The 25,340-nt window shown below is 48.8% G+C and overlaps 1 protein-coding gene across 2 annotated transcripts in view; it reads left to right on the top strand.

The window, feature by feature from the left end:
- LOC149340953 (trypsin-1-like) overlaps nt 1–25,340 on the top strand; it is a 65,490-nt gene that overhangs the window by 27,343 nt on the left and 12,807 nt on the right. The window contains exons 2-3 of one of the 2 annotated variants that reach the window (XM_089549887.1): nt 19,795–19,922; nt 24,945–25,115. In XM_089549887.1, coding sequence (XP_089406013.1) covers nt 19,796–19,922; nt 24,945–25,115 — 298 coding nt within the window. In that variant the 5' untranslated portion in view covers nt 19,795. Of the gene's footprint in view, nt 1–19,794; nt 20,061–24,944; nt 25,116–25,340 lie in introns of both variants that reach the window. The other variant, XM_089549889.1, reaches the window with a different exon arrangement.

The following is a 25,340-nucleotide window of genomic DNA, read 5'->3' as shown; positions in this document are numbered from 1 at the left end:
GCCGTGGCCGCGGTTTAGCGACCACTTCGCGTTCAGCTAACATCGGTTTTTAAAATCCCCGGGAAGTATTTTTGCAAGGCCATACGCGACCTGGCAAAAGATGTGCGCGAAGAATGCTCAGGCTTGCGGCAAGACATATAATGGCGATGCTATATACGGCCCGGCGACCGCACTGAAGACACCAGCGGTGTGAGAAGGAACCTTTTCAATTTTTGTTTGCAGATACCCTCTACCAGGCCGATTCGTTCTGTGAATTTTATAAGTTTCCGCCACTTAGCAAAAAAGAAAGGGTTATACTATAATGTATAAGAAGCAATGAAAGCGTAAGAAAAATGAGAGATAATATTTACAACAATCGTATACAGTGCGAAAGCATGGCGTAAGAATGCAGGTGCTGCCACTGGTAGAATTTGAGCGATCCATGTTGGTATCGGACAGACAGACGAAAGCAAGAAGATTTTGCTCAGGTCAGAACCACCGGATTAGTGCTTTCGTGCAAATATATTATTGATTTATTTCTATTAGTGAGGGAACGTAGTTGAAGAATCATTTGAAATCGAAGATAACTTGACAAAGAAGAAGAGAACAAGCTGCCGTGGGAGCCGAACCTTCGACCTCTGCATATCGCTTGAGGTGCTGTGCGAACTGATATACAGCCTACTATAAAAGATTTGGTGGCTTCATTCGACTGGGCGTCACCCTGAACTGGTGCGGTCCAATGTCTCTGAGCTGCGTAGGACGTGCTTTCAAAATGAGCTGGCGAGACAAGTCAGCCCTTAAGGACTTGAAACGCAGGGGGGTTTAGAGCCATCTTAGCTTTAAATGGACCTCTTCAGGTCGAGTTAAAGCAGCATGAGAAACCGAAGTTGCGCGAAGTTCGCCATACTGTCAGTGTTTTAGCCTGCACGTGTATGCACGTATACTGAGGCCAGTGGGTATCGACGATCTTGACGGTTTTAATCTGGAGACGCTTCTTTGCAGTGAGTTTCTCAAAACCTCTTCTCCTTTCCGGTCTAGGGGATATTCAAACGGCACCGCGAGGATGTCGCTTTGCTGTGACTGGTTTTATTTGTTGAGAGAAAAAAAAAAAAGAAGTAGCTTTTCACTCTGTGCCATCGGGGGATGCACATTTGGCGCTTCTTTTCTTTCGCTCTGCTTCTATTTTTTTTTCAGTTCTATCGTTTTTTATACATGCTCCTACTTAAAATCATTCAGAGACGCGATGAAATTGCTTTACAGTTTTGTTGCCCTTGAAAACACGGTGAAAACACGGTTGTCTAAGCGTGATCACTTGATGAAGTTGATGAGTGACTTGCTGCTGCTTTCGTGGCGATTTCGGTTCAGTGCTCTCAGCGAAAGCCTGAAAGTCCAATCATGCGGAACCCTTGATTTTAAACCCACGCAAGAAAGCCACGTCACCGCGGCGTTTTGTTGTGTTGTGGTATGGGGCAGTACGTTACGGTACGGTATATATAATGATATGGTATGTTACATGTAACGTTATGTTATGGTATATGCGGGGGTCCTAACGCCCCAAAGCTCCACGTTAGCTATGAGAGACTCCCCAGTGAAGGGCTCCGGATTAATTACGTACAACTGGGTTCCTTTGACGTGCACAAACAACGCGACGCACGCGGGCGTCTTTTGCTCTTCGCCTGCATGGAATGGCGGCCACAAAAGTCAGGATCCGATCCCAAGACCTTGGGCTCAGCAACCGAAAGTCACCACCAAGCCACCACGCCGGATCCCATGGCATTTCGAGAACGCTTCACCAAGTCCCAGTGAGAGTCAGCGCTGTCCCCCAGAGAGTGATGGCCGCTCCCACTGCGTAATGGGACGGTGATTCCCACAGTATTTCTGTTGATGTTCTGTTCTTCCACACAGCGTCCTGATCTCCGAAGGAGTAGGTCACCGAAGTTTAAATGGAGGCAGCGTTCAACGAACATTGAGAGCACCCATGACAGCGCAGTGTTTCAAGCGTCAACGCCTTTACGAGTATACCATCAGTCGGCGTCATCCGCGTAACTCAATATTCCACGTCATATCTGACACTCGATCGGTCTCCGCCACGCACGTCTCGCCCCTACTGCATGCTCACGTTGCCGCGCGAAGACCTTGAACTTGGCACGACGGAGCCCCCGAGGCAATTACCGACCGCCGCCGCCAGTGGGTGGGGAGGCCGTCGGCCGTATCTAGAGCGGAGAGGCCACGCGCTCGTATGGTCGCCCGCCGAGAAGGAAAGTGGTCGCTGTGTGCAGCCGCCGGTTTTCTAGTGCGGAACCGGAACAGTAGCCGCCGCCCGCCCGCCCAGCCTTTGTCCGGTCGACGCTGACAGCGCGGTAGACGCTACACTGGCGTGTTTGCATGCGTGTTACGTGCCAGGAAGATGGACGAAGGCACATCCGTTTGGCACGTGCGGCTGCAGGTGCGCACAGGCACGCAGACGGCCATCACTGCGCCGCGCTGCGCTTCCGGGATTAACGAACTTCGCCATTTTGCGTACCGCCGAGGGTAGCTCCAAGTTTTCTTAGAGCCGCATACAACTCGAGAATGAAGCGGCAATCAAATGATGCCTTCTAGCCAATGGCGTATGCCAATTTTCATGTTAATCCCCTTTCATCTGCCATCCCCTGGAGATAATCCCTTTAATCTGCTATCCCCAGTGATGGGAGGCTAGCTGGTCTAAGAGGATTAACTACGTGTTTTTGTCACGAGAATCGGTTGACGCCATTGGCTGGAGGGCCCCCTTTGAAGGGCATATGCCGCTTTTTTCTTGAGTTGCAGCCGACTAGCTATGTTGGTTCGGCAGTAGAAATCAGATTTAAAAATGGAACCTTTTTTTTCGCCACTGTATTCAAACTCATAACATCGCCAAAATGAACTATGTAATCAGAGTTTAAAAATAAATGGAGGTCTAGCTCTGTCCCGGTGATCCGCGCGAAAAGTAAATAAGACGAATAACTGTTCTGTGCGGCATTAATTGATTCCGCCCAGTGGCTGCGACGACAGGCGCGATCGAAGTCGTAGACGACAGACAGGCAGGCGGACTGCTTATTTTCCGGACATGCGCCCGCAGAAAGCAACTCGATGGCGGCAATGGAAGCAAGCGACCACACGCCACGTTTACATGAAGGCCAGAATGCGTCTTGAGTTGATTTTTCGAGAGAAAGAGTGAATATTGAGAAGGAAAGGCACGACTCGTCATCTACTCTCTTCCACGATGTTTTTGCGCTTTCCGTCAAAAAGTGCACTCGGGTCGATTTCTGTCGCATTTACGTAAACACGACAATACACTATAAACAGGCATCACAGGGTTCCTTGAAACGGTGTAGCGTTGTCTACTGCGATGCGGTCCAATTACATGTCTGTGGTATCTGTTTAGAAATATTCGGTTTCCAGGACAACGCTGTTAACTGTACCTGCTCCTCACACTGGCTGCAAACCGTGAATGTGGCGCTTCCACCCGCGTTGTAGAAATTTCTACAACGTGACTGAGGATGGCTGCAGGCTTAACTGTTTTAGGCCTGTAGTTCGGCTTTTATCGTGCTCCAATATCTCCGCGTAGGGCGCGCGCGTACACTGATGGAGCAGGGCATAGCGCATACTTGGCTCGCGATCAACGTGGTGAGTGTTCGGACTCTGCTCATACATACGTGTGATGCGCGTTCCTTCGGCCGGCACGCGCTTTTAGCGGCGCAGAGGCTGCAGCGTGATGCAGAATCTCTCGCCGCAAATGGAGAAGACCTTTGCGGAACCGGTACGCGCACCCTCATCCTGGTGAGTGCGGCGCGCACGCACGGAGCGCCGCGAGAGCGTGACTCGGCCCGTTCTGGCCCGCGCTGGTGCCTTTGATTGAGCAGGCCTTCCAGTTCCTAGTGGCCACGCCATACCAAGCGTGCTTGACAAACGGTCGTGCGGTAGCTGGCCTAGAGCTGTGCACGGGCCGCAAATTTCAGCCCGCGCCCGGCCCGAGCCCTACACTACTGACGGAGGCCCGGCCCGGCCCGACACTGAAGAAACCTAAGCCCGCCCGGGCCCGGCCTGAGTTAAGGCCCGGCCCGGACCAGGCCCGACCTGCAAAACTGAAATTGAAGTGACGATGAAACAGAAAGAGACAATTTAAGGAAAATCAGTTTATTTCAATGTTTTTAAAATGCTCGGCTCTCATGGTCTAGATGAAAATTAGTGAGTATGTGCAAACACGGCGCATGTAGAGAGTTATCACTCCAAGTTATTATGTAAAAACAACAAATCGTCCATTGATGACGGCTTGAGGCAAGTACGGCGCTCCTGCATAATGAACCCGGCAGCGCTGAAATTTCTCTCGCTGCTTGAACTGGTAGCCGGAATGGCTAACACTTTCTTGGCAAGAAGAGAAAGCTTTGAGTACGTCGCTGCTTTGCTTCTCAAAAACTGATAGCTCAAACTCTGAGCAAGGTGTCGACTCTGTGGCCAAGTACTCGCTCGCGAAGCCCGGCCGGCCCGTCGGAGACAAATATACCGTGGCCCGAGCCCGGCCCGGGTGAATGGACTTCCGCAAGGCCCGAGCCCGGCCCGCGGGCCGGGCCGGGTACGGGCTTTCGGGCCGGCCCGAGCCCGTGCACAGCTCTAAGCTGGCCTACGTGCTGCTCGACTTGTCCGCACGAAGCAAGCTTGGCCAGGTAATACATGGGAATCAGGCGTACGACGACTCGACGAGAGAGACGTTTCGAGTGGCCTCAAACGCACAACGCCGTGCACTTCGCTGTACCTGTTAGATATACACGGTGCTATTTGAAGAAGGCCCTACTGCGGATTATTGTGTGCAGAAGCGCGGCTCTACAGACGAGCTGTCGTCGGCCAGCTATTACCTAACACGCTGACATAACCGGGACTCACAGTGGGCAAGACGGTCTGATGCGCTACAGTCGGATACAACTTAAAGGTGCACTGAATAGGAACTTGAACTCGTATTTTTACCGCCGGAACTCGATTGACACGTTCCGGGCGTTGTTAGAAACTTCGAATTTGCCGCGTGTGACGTCCTTCGGTTTCGCGCATGCGCAGCTGTGGCAAATCTTGGCTCCGACGGCTCACGCGAAGCGCGGCTGTGGTGCGGGTAGTGAAGCTTTTCGCTTTAAAATAAAAATAAATATTAAATGAACAGATTTTTACTTTCTATTTCAAGTTACCCTCTTGGCCCAGAGGGCATTACAGAGGAGGAGTGATGCAGTGGAAAAAAAAAACAGTGCAACATACGTAACAAACAGTTCGAAAGAATGTAACAGAGACAAAAAAATTAACAGAGGCTAATGTTATGGCACAGTACTTCGGGAAAGCGGGATAAATAATAAAAAAACGACATATACAAAAAGACAGGCAAAACTGAATACAGGCGTGAACAGGGGATTATCCCCGGGGCTCGGGGGGTAACAATCTAAAAACTAAACAGAAAGCACTGACATTGTATGAGAAACATAGCTAATGAGTGGCAACACTCGTTAATGTTGGTCGCTAAAAATGGAGAAGAAAGTAGATAACAATATGAAACTACATAAAACACACAACAATATAACTGAAAACTTTCAAACTAAAGGAGTTAGAACAAAAAAAACTTCTATGCTTTGTAATGTAAGCATAAGTTTTTCCTGAAAACTTGTTGCTAGCCGCGGCATCTGCCATCGAAACCTGAAGCACCTGAGCTGCGGCTCGCGGGAATAGAAGGACAGGAACAGGGAAAGAAAGGGGGGAGCGACAGAATAAAAGATAAGGGTAGGGTGGCAGTATATGCACAAATACAGGATATTAAAATAAGAAACGTGGGGTGCTGCGCGGCCCAAGGCTGTCGAGAGTGCGCGGGCGTGCAAATTTCGTGGTGAAGGGGGAGCGGCCGATCGCGGCCCACGCGATGAGGTCTTGCTAGTCTTTCGGCGCTTTTATCTTCGTTATTGCTTGGTCATTGCTGTAATATACCTATAAAAGTTCAGAAATACTGACACCAACAAATATTTATCAGCAGCCCATCGTTTCGGGACCAACTCGCTCCCTTCTTCAGGGGCAACTGAGAGATGAGCGGGCAGTAGCTTCCGCCATGTGCTTCATCTGACACGCGCCTCACTGAAGGCAGGTCCGCGACGAAGGCCCTTCTGAAGATTTTGTTCGAGACAGTCCTAGATACCCATCTGTGATACATCATGACTTATAGCATTTGCACTGCATATGACGCACGTGCATAGGCTTGTTTGCCGGGACGTGTGTATATGCTAGAACCCGTCTCTACAACTGCGCGTCGATTGCCCCACTGACATAGCGAAATGAATGCTGGAACCCTAAGTCCAACGTCGCATTAGCCTTCGCCGCCTTCTTGGCCATCTCGACCAGGTACTCCTGGTTTGCAAAGTCCGAGCTGAACAGCAAGGCTTTCCGCTGTGACACAGCGAAAGCTGCATGATCATACGCCCGGGTTTGAAGTATGTTTCAGTAGTCGGGGTTACATGGCAGCGACTGTTTAGATTGGAGCGCATCGGAGCTTTCGCGACGGTGGCGCCGCCTTGTGTCGCAGCTGGAAGTCAAGGTGCTGCGGCTTGCCCCTTCCGCGTTTCCGGTTTCTCGGCGGCTTTTCGAAGTCGACGACCTCGCGCTTACAAAGGCTCCTGAGAACTACGTCAGCTATGTTCGGAAACGCCACTACGCGCTTACAAGTGCTTCTGCTCTTGTCCACGTGGACGCTACCGCGAACATCGCCGCAACATTTTGTCCGTTTGCCAGCGCACGTTGCAGCAGGGTAGTATGTACGAGCATCGCTTCTTCTTGGACTGTTAGCGAATGGTCGTGATCAGCAAATAGAATCGCCTCGATCCTTCAGTCATTACTGCAGAATCATTATCTCAGTACACGTCATGAAGTAATTCATAGCAAGACATAAGTAACGCAGTCTTGTTAATATAGTTAAGCGCTTCTCAACACTTCAGTGCATTCTGAATTTATCGCGAAGAGAGTTCATTTTTATTGTCATGTCCGTTTGCTGCACACCTGACTCTTAGATATGTAATGTTTTAATAATGTTATTATTTCTAGCTTACCTTGTTCTTCTGTGTTCTCCTCTGTTTGACTTTCTGACACGCAATCCGTGAGTGCACTATTTATACTTACCATTTGTTTTTACATTTTATTCGCCTACCTGCTATGGCCTCTAATGAGACTGGCAGTATTGAAAATAAATAAATCAGAACTTTCTTTTTTCTTCAAGGGCTATCACTGCCTGAAACCGATTTTGACAGCATTGGTTTCTATAAAATCTTTTTTTTTGCTCATTTTGCTTGCTCTCGAAGCCATTAGTTCCCGTACCTTCCCATTTTTCTACATATAAAATTTACCGCGGTTTAAAAAATATACACATAAAATATATTAATACGGAACTTAGTAAAATGGTCCTGGAAAAATCGTATCAATTAGACCATCGTTTGGTAGACGATTCTCCACTTCACGCAGCTTGAAATAGCTACACAAAGTAAGCACAGCGTCCTCGTGCTTTCCTCTGCCGGTTCGCCCAGTCCGCTGGAAATGCTCACCGCTCCCACAATCCCTCGAGCCCCCCCCCTTGCTTCTCTGCGACGCACTTTTGGGTTATGAGAACAAAAGTAACTGCGCAAAAGGACGGGACAAGAGAAAGAGAACCACACGGGACAAACGCAGACTAACAACTGATTTATTCCACCAACTCCTCTTTCCTTCAGCGGCAAAGCGCATGCGCACCAACCACAAAAACAAAAAACAGAAGCGACACTCATCTCGTGGAATCAAGGAACTCGAACTCCTTGCGGTACAGGTGTACTGAAGGATCGCTAATACACTTATCAGGCCCTAACCTCACGATTTCCAAGGCCTCGATAATTTCTCGTTCTTTTTTATCCCTCGAGCGTCCGATAATCTTAGTCCTTAGTCCTCTTTCTCTTGTCCCGTCCTTTTGCGCAGTTACTTTTGTTCTCATAATGTCGTACCAACTAGCCCCTCACCGCACTCTTCTAGATTTCACTTTTGGGTTTACGTACATGTATGTCTGGAAGACGTAGTCCGGTCGTCTCTATTGTCCGAGTCACCCATTGTATTGACATCATCGTCCTCCATTTGCACTCGGCCTCTCGCTTTCCTTCCCTGCCCCTTTCCTACGTGTGGAGTAGCAGGCTAGGGTAGGGTCACGTTTCCGCCGGCCAGCCTCTCTACCTTCCGTCTCGTTAAACTTGACTTTCTCTCTCTCACACACACACACGCGTTTTTTTTTTCTCCTCGCGCTGTCTAGCACGTTGGGAATTCTCAGTATGAATCGCCACGAGCCAGCTGGGCTTGCTGTTATTTTCCACAACATACATTCTTGTTGCTATACAGACTCAGCCAGCTGCTCCGACGGGGCTGAAGCCCAAATTCCAGTGACCCAAGCATGAGAGAGAGGGGGGACACGGATCTCCGGTTCTGCTCAAACGATTTCTGGGCGCCCCAGTCACAAGCAGAATTCTCTTGAATGCTGGGGAGAGAGTGTAAGTGGAGGAGCCTGAACAGCGCCATTTTGAACTGCCCGAAGGCGTGCCAAAAGCCGCATGGAAAGAAATGCCATTTGAACTTCACTCGAAAGTGGGCTTGTCCCCGAGATCGGGCGGCCCGGACACGAGGACATTTTTACCATGGGAAAACAAAGAACTGAGACGCTGGCAGGATATTCCGCTTAGTATGGTCTGTGGTCAATATCAGAGCGACAGGCGCAACTGAATCAACCGACGGCACTGACGGAACTGACTGAAGGTAATTCTCGAGAATTCACACATAGATGCTTTGTACTTGTAAATATGCAGTCGAACCTTGTTATGACGAAGCGGTGCATGCTAGCAAGCGGTGTTACGTGCGAAGCGGTGGGGAAGGTGCATTCGCGCGACTGACCTTTGGCCCGCGGTCCACCGTGAACCAGGAGTCACGTGACGTTCCACTTCCGCTCCATGTGGTTCGCGCCTGGCTCGCGATCTGGTGAACGTAGCATGGGGAAAGACGATGTGCATGCCTAAACCTCTTATCGTCACATACAAAAGTGAAGGTCGAATGCGAGCGGCTTTTCTCCGTACGGCGCCCATGCGCGGACCTCGTGGAACGGAAGTGGAACGTCGCGTGTCGCCAGGTCCGCAGGACGATGAGTCATCGCGTGAACAGACATTTGACGTTTGCTCCTGCTTGCCGCCATCTGCAGACGCGACGGTCGAAGAAAGGGGCAAGGTGTAATAACGCCACGAGCGCATAGTACGGCCCTCACCCGGCGTCGGCTGCGCCACTTGTCTTTGCTTTTTCAAATCAGCGATGCTGACCACTGGTCTTTTGCTTACGCGTCTCCCGCAGAAACTTGCATGATTGCATGTGCAGCCATACGTGGGCTTTACGGAATCAAGTAATAATCGGGCAAGCGTCGGGTTTAGCCTTGGACATCACGATTTTCTTTACTGCGGTATTGCTGACGACGTGAATCGCAGCCGACCCCTCGGTAAAATATAGTGAACAAAGAAACCGTTCTGGGGATGTGGTCAATTTCTGTCTATTCCTGCCTCGGTTTTTCTATTACGCGTGAACAGCGTTCGGCTGTTGACCATTGCGCAAAGCTCCTAACCGTATAACAAGCTTCATTGCTTGCTATGGGTGACATGGGATGTCTGCGTTTTGTGATGCCTATTTACCTCTTTCATGTATTGCGCCGTGGCATGCATAACATAGGCTTCACTACTACACCTGTGCACGATTCTGCGAATGATACCTGATGCTGCTCCGCAGCTCAATAGGTAAATAGACTGAAGCATGAAACTTCATGATGTACCTATTTGTTTGCAATACTTTTGGTCGCAGAAGACTAATAATACTGTCAGAAACAGTGACCTCGTTTTCTTTGTTTCTTGTTTGTGTCAATTTTTAATGTCTTTAGTGAGCAAGGAGAGGCGTAGGTATGTGTGACGTGTAACACCCCGAAACCGCACGTGGGCTGAAGGATGCCGTAGCGGAGGGATCCGGATTGAATTCTATCATCTCGGGTTTTTTTACGTGCACTGACATTGCACACCGCGGGAATGCTTTTGCGTTCGCTTCCGTCGAAATGGGGGCGCCGCGGTCAGGATTTGATCACACCACTTTGGGCTCAGTAGCTACGGGCGGCTAAGTGGGTGCCTGTTGTGCTAGGTCCATTACATTTTGAGCGGGCGCACAGTGCGTGTTCACATTTAATCGGCTCTCCCCGCGCCTCGTCCGGTTGATCGGGACGTGCTGCAAAGCTCTGTTTTGTCCCCCTTTCTGTGCCGATGTCTGTTCTGTGCCGATGTCTTTCTGTGGCGGAATACCGATCGTTACTGCGCCTTTCTTAAATCCAGTAAATACCATTTCATGGTCCCTTTAAAAAATTTCAGCTGGTATAAATTGATCAGGGACACTCCACTGCGGCGTACCCATGCGTAGATTTGCGGCGGCAAGTGCACAATTTACGCTCAATGCGGCCTGAATAGCCCTTCTATGTAACAAACAACTTGAGTACTTCAAGTGGGTAAACTTGGCGTGATATGTGATTTCGCGTATTCACAGGATTGAGCACAAAACATTTATAATCACAGCGTGGTGGGCTGTTGTATATAGCCAGGGGCCCAAACTGGGGCACCGCAATTATTGCATCTGTCTACTTGCACAATGAATATCTAGACTTCTAAGCAACACCCATACACCTAAATGCCGAACTCCATGCTAGATATGGTCGCTCAGTTGTAATATCCTATCTGCTCTGTTGAATGCCCGGCGCCACATTTACAAGCGAGCATGCTCAGGCGGAGCTTTAAAAAGCGACACTCGAACCGTGCAAATCTGGCATCCCGAAGTGCAGTTAGGTACAAAGCGTTTTTTACCTATAATCGGGTTGAGTAGGCCTCTGCACCCAGCTGGTCTTCCCAGGTGTGCCGCAACAGCTATCGACGCATCTCAGCCTCCAGGCGCATAGGCCGCGACGACCGTCCATGGGCTCGGCCCGCACCGTCACGGGAGCGTGCACAGCGATCACGATGGGTAGTGCCAAACCACGGCACAAAAGCCTAGTTCTTAGAAAAGCATGTTCGTGCACGGTGCCCACCTCAACGCAAAAACAGAGAACCTAATGTTCACGCACTGATATGCACTTTGTAGGGCGAAATACAGATAAACACAGCTTGAAACGCCTCCGAAAGACGGACACGCCGCTTCGCTGCGTCTGTGGATGGATGACTGGATGGACGGATGGATAGGTGGATGCATGTTAGAAGTATCTTTTTTGAAACGGGGTGGTAGCCGGTGCGACCATGCTCGGTTTTTGCTTTTCTTTATATTTCTCTAACCAACCTGTCAAATTGAACGGTATTATTGGTAAATTTGCCATTTTTGCTTACATGTAAAATAACACTCACTTTTACGTTTGACATATTAAATCCTGAAATGTTAACCTTGTCACCACCCTGCTTTAGAACTAGCAATCTTCCAATAGCTCTTTGCTAATGTCCCTCGCAGTTTCATTTAGGTTACCTGTGTTACCTCCGGTCCCTAGGCCTGCAGGGAGAATGACTGTGCCTGTGTCGACATCTGGATAGATAAAATATATTCATGGTTTGTGCGGATTTACCACGTGTCATCTTCGTTAAATTTCTTTTTGTAGCTTCGCGTTCTAAGGCAGCCTGATTTCGATTTAAAGAGTTAGATTCTGCCTCTTGAGTTATCCTAGATCCATTTCTTCCTGACTTGCCTTTTCCATTTTTTTTAATGCAGGTCTAGCTACCTTTTTTCCATTGAATTAATCCAGTTCTTACCCTATGCGTTTTTGACATGTCCATTAAAGATAATTAGTTATCCGTCCTGGTTTCCTGCATCCTTACTGGTTAGTTTTCTAGTTTTTTTTTTTCGCCAATATTAGTCAATGCTCTTTCTGTACAAATATTCACATACCTTAGCTGCCCACTTGTTATCGTTCAGTTTTCTCAGGCGTTCTTCATATAATGTTTTACTGCTGATCTGCCAACAGTTCTCTGATTTATTTCTAGTGCAATAGAGCAAGGCCTGGCACCACTGTTGTTTTCCAAACAGGACACAGTACTTTATGCCTGTTGTACTTCCTAATACCCTATGTTTCATTAACACGGCATCTCTTCGCCCTTTCTTCCTAGTATTCTTTTAGTGCTTTTCCATGTATATCTGTCATTTGCTTATCCATATCCCGAGATATTTGTATTCTGGCAGCCTGGGAGTCTCATAACCTTGTATTGTAAGTACTTGATCTGTGGAATCATTGAATATCATCAAAGCTGACGATGGCGCTAAATGTCAAGCCTGCCTACAGCGTCTTCTCCACAAGTATTAACCGTATTCTGTATATCTTCTTGGTTATCAGCTAACAGTACAAAGACTCTACTCTACAACCATTCCGGCCTTAGCCCTCTCATTATCATCATGAGCCTGACTACGCCCGCTGCTGGGCAAAGGCCTCTCCCATGTCTCTCCAATCAACCCGGTCTTTTGCCAACTGCGGCCATCGTATCCTGGCAAACTTCTTTATCTCATCCGCACACCTAACTTCCTGCCGCCCCCTGCTACGCTTGCCTTCTCTTGTAATCCACTCCGTTACCCTTAAGGACCAGCGGTTGCCCTGCCTTCGAATTACATGCCCTGCTCAAGCCCATTTCTTCCTCTTGATTTCGACTAGGATGTCTAACACGCGTTTGTTACCTCGCTCATTCTGCCCGTTCCCGGTCCCTTAACGTTACACCTATCAATTTTCTTTCCATAGCTCGCTGCGTTGTCCTTAACTTAAGCTGGACCCTTTTTGTCAGCCTCCACGCGTCTGCCCCATATAGGAGAGTACCGGTAAGATACAGCTGTTGCATACTTTTTTTTTTAGGGATGTAGGTCTCGGTGTACTTGCAATTTGAATTTCCATGCATATTCAACTTTAATATCTCAATATATTTCCTTTAGCAATTACTTTGTCTCTTTGTCTCATGACCGATACCTTCGCATTTAAGTACTGCACAGGAGCTTCCAATTTACGTTGTCGCACGCACCGCTTGTCTAAGAAAGCTAAATACAGAGGCAGTATCTATTTCTCTATATTGGATAATCACGAACAAGCGATCATCGAAACGCCTACCCCTTCTAAACCTGTTCTGAAGTTGTTCACAGTAGCGTGCCCCTCTAGCGGCAGCCAGCCGCAAGTACAGATTTTTCATGCCGAAAAGGGGTGCGGTGGAGAGTGGGGATAAATCCCTCCACAAAAACCTCTTGGGCTTACTTCAGGGAAGAGTTAAGAGCAGTGCTGACTTCGCCTAGCCAGATCAGGTGTGCGGCCTCAGTCTGTGGACAGGCCTGTAGCTCAGTACGTTTTTAGCGCTGCACCGAATACGCCTAATCATTAGTTAAAGGACGCTTGAGAACTAGATCGCTTGTTCTCCGTTGAGGCTGGCGAGTGCAGAGACCACATGCGCTTCTGCGTGTGCGTGTGCTTCTGCCCTGCTGATCCTGCCCCGCAGGGACAGCCCGCGTTATCAAGTTGGGAGGACTGGGAGGTCGTGCATACGTCTCCGGACCCGCCATCGCAGCTTGCTGCGGTGCTTCGGGGTGCCGACGTCATGAACAAACACCGCATGAACGTTCCGACGTAGAGTGGGACTGTGTGGTGGTCCAGGGACCCAAGGGGGGGTCTAAACACACTTGCCACGATAAAGTTTTTCTCTCTCTCTCTCTGCGTGTGCACTGAGCCCAGGAGTCGAACTCGCTTGCCACTTTTTAGGGCATACCCCGCGAAAGCGGCGGCGAGGAAGTTTTACGCATGCGCAGGGCGTTACTGAGAAAAGGCCTATTTTTTAATAAGGCGGATTAAATGCAATCTTTAACATGGTGACTTCGGGTCATGAATTTGTTACAGAAAGTTTGCAGCGCCCTTTGTGCGTGGATAGAGAGAGACGAAGAGAAAGAGGAAGAAGGAAGGCAGGGTTGTTAATCAGAAGGGTGTTCCGGTTGGCTACCCTGCGCTGGGGAGGAGGGATGAGGGGAGTGAAAAGAGAAAGGGGGAAGGGGTAATTCGTATCAAAGATGCGCCTGGAAAATATCGGTAATGATTTATAAAAGTTCTTTCTCTTGAGAAGAATTCGCAAACTGATGTTTGGTACCTGTAAATATGACCGATGAGAATGCACACGCTATATCCAGCGCTTCCACAAAAATTGTGGAAGGGTTAAATGCAACAAGGTTAAATGTTAAGCTGAAAACGGGCTCATAGCTTCTGTTGTGGCATTTGGACATTGCGAGAGCCTCCTTCAGCAAGCTAGCAATGCGGTCAGGAGAGGGAAGGCATCAGAAGAGAAAAACGACACGAGTCGAAAAGAAGCCATTGAAGCAGTCAAACGCTAATTCTGACATGTTAATAAACACTGCCGATTCGAAAACATTATCTCCGACAAAATATCCGCGGCCAGACGGGATTTTCAAGCATACATCGCCTATAGCACTTGGGAGTACTGATCATCAGAAAAAACGAACTCGTGAAATGCAAGAAAAACACAAGAAGCCGGATGAAAGAAAAAAATCTGTCGCCAAGACCCGTCGCACTCTTGTTAAATTAATCGATCGGCGTTCGTTCTAGTGAAACCAGGTTTGCGGACTCACCGTCTTCTCCTTTCCCTTCTCCTTCTCCGTTTTTTTCTTTTTTGTCTCTTGTTGCGTCGAAGCTGGGCTTGCGGTCGCGTGCTGCGTTTTTCCCCAGGAAAGGTGAACGACACGGCGCGCTCTGCGCGGACCGCGCTGACCGACTTTGAGGCGCTCTCCTCCCAACGCCGCTTAATCCACGGAGAAAGCCCGCAGCTGGGTCACTCCCACCCGATTCGGCTGGGGTTTCCCCCCAGCTCCGGACTGGCCCGCGCAGGCTTCCTCGCCGGCGCGCCGGGCAGTCCCCTCTCCTGAATATAAAACCTCAGTGAAAAAAACAATGTCACCGTTAACTCCATCCCACAGAGCCGAGTTCGTCCGCGAACAGGCGACCGATGTAGAAGGAAACGCACCGAGCAATATTTCTTATTGGAGAAGGGAAAGGATTTCGAGTAACAAAAACTGTAAGGGTAGATGTATCTAGGGCACCCGAGGCAGCTGCGTTTGCGCACCTCTGCTCTCCGCTCAGCCTCCTCTCCATCCTCCTTTCGGCTCTCTTCTCCGTGCGTTTGCCGCCGTTACTTGGGCTTGGAGCCGTCCGCTATGGGCGTGAAAATGCGCGCGGTATAGGCGAGACGCCGCTGTGGTGGCTGGCACTGGGCAGAGCCGCCGCCCTGTCCGGGACCTCCTGCATTGGGGCGCCGTTTTGAGGAGGGTGAGTCTTCGCTGTGCTGCTATGGGCAAGGCCGCGTGGTTATCGGGCGCCAGTTAGCTGTTCCTTGCGGTGCTGACGGAACCATATTAGACCTGTAGTTGCAAGTTTCTCGGCGCAGGTCATGTCTGACATAGCGAGCCTGGTACTGATCACGTCACAGATATTGACGACTAAGGTATCCAACTTTCAGAAGTTGGAATTTCAGTGCCGGGCGCCTACTGATCCTGATGTTATGTGGAGGTGTCGTTAGCTTCTGCCACGAATTATGTGAGCATGCGCGCGGTGCACGTGGGCAGCTTGCGCCGCCCAGAAAGAGCGGTTACGGTAAACCTAAAAGCATGTCAAAATGTTAACATGGCCATGTCAGCAACCGCTCCGCACTTTCCTCGCGGTGGCAAAAAAAAAAAAGAAGGTTGCATCTTTTACCACTGCCCACAGGGTGCAAGTTCTCCAAGTTTAAAATTGCACTGGGAACAGAACCCCGAGTGCTCGCACTCGAACGAAACAAGCATGGAAAATGACCACAGAGTGGACCACTACATCGAGTAGAATGTGGGCTAGTACCAACCAACGTCATACGCCAAAGTCAGCGGCATTAAAGATGATTTTGATTGATTGATTGATTGATTGATTGATTGATTGATTGATTGATTGATTGATTGATTGATTGATTGATTGATTTACTTATCGATCGATTGGTTGATTTATGATATGTAGATCAGGCTGTATGTCATTTTTAGTGTAAGGAGCTCCCAAAACTAAAACCCTTCCCATCGCCGGAAGTGGAAATAGGTGCTCTATTGACAAGAAAAAAAAACCACTACGATGGACAACTGTTGTGGTCATCCACTGCTTTCTCATCTCAATCTGTGCCTTCTTCCTCAAAATACAGTTCCGTACAGTTTTGATTTTTCACCACTTATCACGCAACACGGCATCGGCCAACAGTGGTTGATATATTCTCAGTACGCATTGCTGGCTGTGAAGGACACTCGACCCGCTCGGTAAAGCGACAGGCGAGGAGCCGAGAGGTCAACGGTTCGATTTCCTCTAATCGATCAGCAATCCATGATTTCCTTGGCTTCTTCCTCTGATAAGCCCGCGCGTCTGCGGGCGCGCTTTCTTGCGCGCACACATGTGTATGCGTGCTTTCAGAATAAGAAAAACACGAGTCCTCGTTTTGCACATTTAATTTAAAAGGCAAGTTGGTGGTTGTGGCGCAAAACTTTGGTTTTTATGAAGCCAACAGACAGCCCAACAGTTCGCAACCCAGATTCGGTAGCCTTTGAACTGTTAATGGCAGAGGTAGGCAGGCTGCAATGCCTCCCAGATTGTTGTTTACTGGTCACGCAAATTGGGACGCTCCTACACAGTCATCGTAACAGGAATGACCGCGGCTCTAAGCAGCGGACCACGTTCGCACTGCATCGAAACAACGGGAGCTGAATCTTCAGCCAAGCGCGTCGTTCCGCAAAGCTGCCGCTGCTCTAGCGCATCAAAAGGGTTGCGGATGGGAACTGAACCGAAGCCCCATCTCAGCATGGCCTTGAGTGTCTCGAAAATACGGTGCGGTGCGAAAATTAAAGGCTGGGTTTTGTGCAAACGCGACGGCGGCACATTTTCATTCTTTTATTTTTGTACCGTATTTATGCGCTGCTTACACGCAGGGACCCACTGCGACTGACAGTTTGACAGGGGTGCACCGCGGGTCGCGCTTGAATGCGCGCAATTTTGCGGAAATTCTGCGCCACTGCAATAGCGCCCAACAAGCGTATCCGAATTAGAGGGGGACGGTTCGTGGCGAAAAGTGAGAAAAAAAAAATAGAAAGATCTGGTAGTTCGGCATACTGTCGGAATGTCGTAAACATTGTTTATTATAAAGTACCGGTTGGAGGAAGGAAGAGGAAGAAGAGGAGGAGGAAAGGCGGGGAGGTTAATCAGAGTTCGATTGCGGCACAAAATCAGAGCCTTGGGGCGGAGGGTGCCCCCCTTTATCTGTAGGCGGATGCGCCGCAGTAAGTGGAAAACGCATTGTTCCTCCTGGCAGGTACCTCCTTGGAAGGAACCCTAACGCCGATATTCAACAGACTACACGCCAGAACTCCAGCCAGGGATACCGTTTTTCTTTTTCTCACAGATTTGGAGATGTCGCTGCGAACCACGACTTATGGATTACAAAAAAAAAAAAATGGCAGATGATTACGATAGCCGGTAAAGCGAAGTTTGAGCGCAGCTCTTCAAGTATTTTAGTTTTGCCACCCTTCGGGGTCTTACTGTGGCACCCACCTTCAATCTGCCCATTCCTTCGACGCCATGGCATGCTACCTGTCAGGTTGCAGGTGTCAGGGTGACCGTGCTACGCTGACTAGGCCGACGCGTAGTTACAGGTGGCATGTTACACTGCTAGCCACCCACCGGGACGCTCACGTAACATGTAGCTTTCAGGTGACGTTTCGCTCCGATGCTTGGACAACCGGTTACGCCGACGCCGACTACGACGCGGAAGTCAGGAACGGGCGCCTTTTAAAAACGAAACTTTCACTTCGTGATCAGTGCTGCTGATATGCGTTACACGTTGGCTTTGCGTTCACCGCAGTATTGCTTTCGAAACAGGGGTGTCGGCGGCCACTATATCTCTCATGTTTTCCTGGTTGGTGAATGAACCACCTTGCGTCGGGTGCAAGCATTGGGCTTGCTATACCATGTGTAGAAACACATCAGACAGCCCACATCAGACAAACATTCAACTGCTAGTATTTCAGAGGTATAATAAACGCCGGCAAAATTCTCGACTTTTCATTAAAGGGCTTATCTCTCTTTTTTCAGCAGTATAATGCTTGAAAAGTTTCAACACCAAATTTCGCCTGGAAGCTCGAAACAAAGCTGCTCGCACGACACTTTCTCTTTGCCCCTAGGCTCCTCCTTATCGCAGCGTGACCGAGCTCGAGACCCTGGGGGACCCTCTTTTTGAGGGGGCTTAGTCCCAGTGCTACCACGTGTTTCTCTGCAGGGGTTGCCATAGGAATCCATGTATTCTATCAAGGCTAATTTTTTTTCTGTCTACGACTTGTTCCTCTTGTTCAGTTTATGCCTCATCATCAGAGCCTACCGAAGTTGTATTCTTTTTCTTCTACCTTTTGAATAACGTTGTATTTTACCCACCTGGGCACAGTCATGCTCTAACTGAAAACCTGGGTCCTGACGGATGCCGAAGTTCGCGAATGTGTATGTGCCGAAGTTCGCGAATGTGCGAGTGGCCACTCATTCTTCCTTTTTTTTACTTTCGTGACCGCACTTTTCGCGATTTGTTAGGAAAACAGCAAAATGCAGTTATTTGTGGTGTGAATGGAACCCTCAAAATCGGGATTCATACTTATTTCGTCAATAAACATTTTCATCAACAACATAAGAATGTAGAGGACACCTGAGGACAATTACTCGACCTTACGGACGTCGGCTGCATGCGTCAGCACTCACTCACTACAAACAGAGGGAACGCGTGAGAAATCTAATTTGATTTTGACACATTTAGAAGCTGTTCTGATCCTATTTTCTATGTATGCCGTAATTCATAACATGCCAGGAGCCCGGCTCCGGCACGGGGCTTGGTACGAGGAAGGCGCAAGTGTGCATGCGGGTTTGCGCATGCGCATTAGCTGTGATCCCTTAACGAGTGCACCACCGGGACCAGACTGATAACACCGCCTAATGGGAGATTATTACCCGTGCCACACGGCCAAGTTCACTGCCATTAAGTGCTTACTGCCTTATGTTTCAATGGCATTCGCGCGGTGCCACACGCGAAAATTTAATGGCATTAGCCTTATTGCCATTCGCGACCTACTGAGTTCGCCACAACTCATTCTCCTGAGCAATGCGTGCTCTCGTCCCTATTCCACACACAGAAAAGCAAGCAACTTTGTTAGTATCAACTTCCTAAGCAGTAGCAAATGGTTGATTCATTAATCAGTCAGATGAGGCTTGTCTACTGCGTTTTCGATTCGAAGGGCGCCATTTCTACCAGCACTACTAACAGATGCTCTCGACTTGTGTGTTGACACGCGAGTTTATGGCTGTACTTTTGCGACTTGTCACGCAAGAAGCGCAGTGTTTTCTGCAACATAATTTATATATTACATCTAAACAGCATTCCAGAGACATTGTGCTCATTAGCACAGTTTAAATTCAGCTGAAATTTTTGACTACCTTGAAAGCGGTATCATCATCATGACTTTCGTATAATGACATTAAATTTGGACGTGTAGCACCAACTCCGAAAATAATGGCATTAGCATTTACTTCCACTTCTTGTGCGCGTGTGGCACGGGTATGAGACTGGTTCTTCCTCAAGAACGTCGCTATACTCGAGCAGTCCTGCCACAGTCCTGCGCCACTGATTCACCTAACGTTGCTTTCTGCTCTCCTCTGCGCAGCATGTGCCCGGGGCGCTGGACGGCCGTGACGTCACCGGCGGTGGCGGCGGTGCTGGTGACGCTCTGCTGCCTGGGCGCCGCGGGGGGCCTGCCGGAGAGCCATGGCGGCGGGGGCCTCCTGCGCCAAGGTAACAGCGCCTGGCAGCCGGCTACTCCGCTCGACAATCCCTGGACCTCCCCCTACCCCGTGGCGGCAGAGGGACGCGGCAAGGCGCTCGATGTCCAAACCCTTACCAATATCATCAACGTGGCGCGATATATTTTGTGTGAGTTGCTCCTGCCGAGATGTACGCTGACGTGCGCATGCGCCGCTGCGGCTTCCCACTGAAGCATGCACCTGTAGGGCTCCCATCGCGGCGCGCACGTGTAGTCGCAGCATGTGCATAGCATGAACAACTATATACTTCTGCACGCATAGTCCCCTGCTTCTCTGTACTCTCACCAAAACCTGGCAAGTCTAGCCACGGCTGGTGCCAGCAAATTAGAGACCTACAGTATTTCTTGTATTCACTGCATGTCTGCAGGAAGTATTCAGAGAGTTAAAGTGCGATCAGCTGGGTCTGAGGATTAACGGGGAGTACCTCAAGAAGCTCTGACTTGCCGACGACTTTGCCTTGATAGGTAATGGATTGCAGGTAATTATTGATGACCCATACAGGAAAACCGCGACTCTGAAGTTAAATCTGATAATGCCAAAGTACTACTGACTAGTTTGGCGAAGGAGCAGTGATCTGCATGGATATACAGTCATGCCCCGTCAATACGACGCCCGTTAATATGGACGACTCGAACTATGGCCAATTTTTCTGGGGAGCAAACCTCTTCAATGCATTCAAGCCTCGTTAGTATGGAAATTCGCTGTCCGGACACTGCATGCACAAGACAAATATGCACAGAGCCCTCGGGGCCCCTTGCATTTCTGTCGCGTTAATATGAATAGCGATGCGAATCAATTCTCGACTGCCCCAACCAGATGTTTCCTTTTCTGCATTTTGAAAGCAGGACACAGTGAAAGGCCTTTTTTTTTTGTCCTTTCATATTTTACAGTGCCAAGGTGCTCAGTCGACGTTCCTGACTGTTTGATGTATTTCGTGAATTTTTGTGAATAATGTGAATCCACTTTCAACAGTTGCTAGCGACTAAGTACAGATATGTGGTAGCGGTTCATGAGATGCGAAGAGTCGTTGTAGGAATAATGCCATTACGCCATGGAGACGCCATCGCGCATGCGGTGAGACACTAGAGACTTCTAGCTGCGCCGCAATATTTAAGAGATAATGGTGACTGAAATAATGCACTTCGATCTCCCAAGGTTTCGCCTAATTTCTACTACACTGTCTAACACTGTGTACAGACGCAGATCTTAATTACAATGCGGTTTTATTTCCGATTCGGTATTATGGAGGACTCGCTTTATGTACAGTTTCGCTCGGGAACCAAGGTGTCGATAATAACAGTGCGGTTGAAGCTCAGTTCTCGAAGCAATGCGAGCGCAGCAATGCTGGAAATAAATGTATTTGGTCGTGGATCCAAAGAATCAAGTACGCTAAACGCTTGTGAAATTTTGGTGCTCAGTGCGAAGGCGCATTTATTCACTATAAATCGGGAACCTCATTTGAACCACTGCTGGGGCGTTACAAGTCATACTGAGCTCGACAGTACATTTATCTGAACGAAGTGACCATCGTAGATTTCGCTTATAGAAGAGAAATTAATAGGTGAATAGGAGTAAGGATAAGAAATAATTCAGCTTTGATGGAAGAGCAAACTCCAGCAGACATTTAATCTATCGAAAAGAATGAAGGGACATAGGCAGGGCAAATGTAATGCGCAGAACTGTCAACCGGTGGTCTGTTTTAGAAATTCAGAGTGATACCAAGCGAAGGAAAACAAGGTCAAGAAAACGAGGTGCAAAAAACGCTAGGATTTTGTTGAATGTTACGCTGTTTGTCACATATGCAAACGGAAACGAAAGATAACTTCAGCCTAGTGGCGCCTTCTGGTTTTTAGAACGGAAACAATTTTTGTCAACAAACCGACATTCTTCTTCAAGCTTAGGAGCGTCAGAATCTTCACTCGAAATAAAAAATAAAGCAAATTTATCCGTTATAGATTTTGCTGTAGGTGAAATGAGACAAAACGAAAGCCTGGTGCTCGATTTATGACTTGTAAACGTACTGAAAAAACCCAATAGAACAGACGAATTCACTTCAAAGCGAGAGGTCCTGCTTCGAAGAGAGCCGCCATGTTGGAAAAGCTGTTTTAGCGACGCATGATTCGCGCACGCTTAAAACTCGGAAAATAACGTACGTAAAGCGAGCGCACGTTAAGGCTCTATTTAAAATAGAGTTTGGCGCGTGTGTACTTTAAAGCAGGCTATTCCATATTCCAATTTTATACTGGCACTACATTCCGCAGCGCCATAACGTCGCCTCTGCACTCATCGCAGCTTTGGTAGTGCTGCAAGGAACTACTTTTGACGACGAGTACGATGCCAACTTCACGCAAAGGAACCGACCCCTCTCTGGCGTTTAACAATTTAATGACCCCGCCAGTCGCGGCTCGAAATTACAGGATCAAGTGGCTCTAGAGAAAGGGGCGGTTTAGGCACAACGGGTGAGAGCGAAGAATGTTTTTGTACACTAACTGGTCAAAAGATTGCGGTCATTCTAATCGATTACTGGCCGGGCTACTTAGCGCAGTGACACAGCACGCTGAAAAAGGCCCGTCTCCTTCCCAGTTCCTGCCTATCCTTGGCTGCAGAGACACAGGAAGTTCACCGCGATTTTAGGAGAGGTATTCGTGCTGTAAAGAACTCAATTCGGCTGTTGACGATGAGTTTAAAAGAAAAAAAGCTTAGCTAATTAGAATGGTTCGCAACCAACTCGCGACAACTGTTACTGCTAACCATGACAAACTAGCGTATGGTTATTCGCAGGTCACGTACGTACAACTAGTCGCGGTTCTGAACTGCGAACAGATACGATTAAAACTTCCTATTGAGCGAGTTGGTAATTCATCTTGATGTAGAGGTCTATAGAGCAAAGACAATGACTAGAGACGACTGTGTGTGCATGTGTATGTGTGCATGTGTGTGTGTATGTGTGCATGTGCGTGTGCGTGTGTGTGCGTGTGTGCGCGCGTGTGTGTGTGTTTATTGGGGTTTAACGTCCCGAAGCAACTTAGGCTATGAGGGACGCCGTAGTGAAGGGCTCCGGAAATTTCGACCACCTGGGGTTCTTTAACGTGCACAGACATCGCACAGCACACGGGCCTCTAGCATTTCGCCTCCATCGAAATTCAGCCGTGCGGCCGGGATCGAACCCGCGTCTTTCGGGACAGCAGCCGAGCGCCGTAACCACTGAGACACCGCGGCGGTGTGGTTACGGTGTGGTTACGGTGTGTGTGGGTGCGTGTGTGTGTGTGTGGGTGCGTGTGTGTGTGTGTGTGGGTGCGTGCGTGTGTGTGTGGGTGCCGCCTTTCTTGTCTTTGCGCTATAAAACCCTCTACACAAAGAAAAACAGATCTGATATTGGCCCTTTGTTCTGACGTCATCTGTACCTGCAACAATGTTGTCGGGTTTTAGCGACACACAGGGCAGTAGAAAGGATGTTACCCGGGCTAGCGCTATGCTGCCGATAGCTTTGAAGAATCGGAACCCTTGTACAAAGCAATGAGGTTTAATCGAAATCTGTAGGCCCGAATTGAAACTGCCTTTTTTTTTTTTTGCCCCGCAGCGGCAGGAAACGCTGACTGTTTTAATAGTCTAGACGAGCACATAATTTTAAATATGATTAATATGCGCATGCCTGAAACACCATAACTGCTAATGAACGCATGTTCAAATGCGAAGCAAGATTAAAATGCCGCGACCTTCGAAGAAAGCACTATGAGTTCTGGGGATATCTTCTTATACAAAAATGACTTCAACTCTATTCGTCATTATGGACTGACTGATTTTCTTGAAAGTGTAGTAAAAGAATGCGCTAATACGGGGCTCGACAGACAAAATAACTTTTCAGGAAGCTACAGAAAGACGCAGCTCAAGAAAGCAGAGGTAAATGTCCCTCATAGGGAGGTCCTCCAACCAATGGCGTCGACTGAGTGTCATGACGCCGTGGTTAACTCCTTACACTTGCTAGTGCGGTATTGCAGATAGCTGGCAGGTGCGAGAGGATTAACCGCGAAGTCAGAACAGTCATTCGTTGTCATTGGCCATTGAAGGACATTTGCCGCTGCTTTCTTGAGTTGTATCAGACGTTAGCTGTATCATGTATTGCCGACTAGATATCTTTTTGAACGTGTCTCGCGGCTGGAAGAGAGAAATATAGTAGTGCATCTCGCGAGCCCAGAGCGGAGTTTCTAATGCCTGCATTCTACAAAATAAAAGCGCACCATAGGCAACCAGCAGTGCCCAGGAGGCGCTGCAGTTGTCCCATAGCACGCCTAGAAGCAATTTTTTTTTTTGGGGGGGAGGGTAAGAAGTAATAGCGCAGAAAGACGCACGCCAAGTGTGGCTTCGATAGATAGCGTGGAAGAGCACTGCAGGTGCGTCTAAAAAGTGCTTGCCCTTCTGGCTAGGGCCGCTGGGCGTGTATTATAGCGCGGCGACCAATACGGCAAACTTCATCGTATGTTGTCTCACGCAAGGCCACGCAATGCATATTTTGAAGTGATTACTACCTTGCTTTCGGTCGCTTTTCGTCTTCCTTGCGCAGTCCATTATTTCCACTTAGGCATTTGATGCAAGAAAGATGTACTGAAATAGCATTTAGTAAAAAAAGATGCGCTAGGATATAGCAGAGGACAATAGCGGCAGTAAGCGAGTGAGGTAGTCTTTCTGAACACAACGGTTTAACACACCGTCATCGCTACTTCGTGAGAGCAGCACGCATGCGCATCGCGGTATTGAAGCGTGTAAAAGCGAAGTTTCAAACGTGCCTGGCACGGAGGGTATCGGCTTAGTTTGATGTATGAAGGGGCAATAGTACGCTAAAGCTATCCAACGTGTTGCTTGTCTTGACTGCAGTCTTGTGTCGACACAAACAGTGAATATTTCGCAAACCGCCCGGCTATATCCTCGCCCCATTTTTCTGCCCCTTTTTACCCCTTTTCCCTTTTACCTCTCGCCTGGACTGCGCCCCGAGCAGCGTTCCCGCAGAAGTGCTTCTACCGCGGCAACGCGTACTCGTGTGGTCTGGGCATCAGCTGTTGGATCCAAGGCAAGAGACCCGTGGATCTGTGCAACGGGGGAGTCATCTGGAGCTGTTGTGTGCCCAGGAACGCCGAGCCTTCCAAGGCCGGCATGGTCAAGGACGCACGTAAGAACTGCGAGGCTGGCCTTGCATATTGCTGATCGTATTCTCTTTCGCATCCTAAGTATCGAGCGAATTTTTCGCTTCGGCCAGCCGGTTCACGCTGTTAAAGGTGCACTGAAGAGGAATCTGAACTTGTCTTTTTGCCGCGGGAACTCGATCTACACGTTCCTAGCATTCTTAGAAACTGCGACTTATTGCCCTGCATGGCCGATTTCCCAAATTAAATCG

The sequence above is a fragment of the Amblyomma mixtum genome, chromosome 6 (assembly GCF_055824585.1).
Source record: "Amblyomma mixtum isolate Tamu chromosome 6, ASM5582458v1, whole genome shotgun sequence".
In the NCBI taxonomy this organism is placed as follows: Eukaryota; Metazoa; Arthropoda; class Arachnida; order Ixodida; family Ixodidae; genus Amblyomma; species Amblyomma mixtum.
The sequence above is the reverse complement of the archived record's forward strand: the minus strand, read 5'-3'. Positions and strand labels throughout refer to the sequence as shown.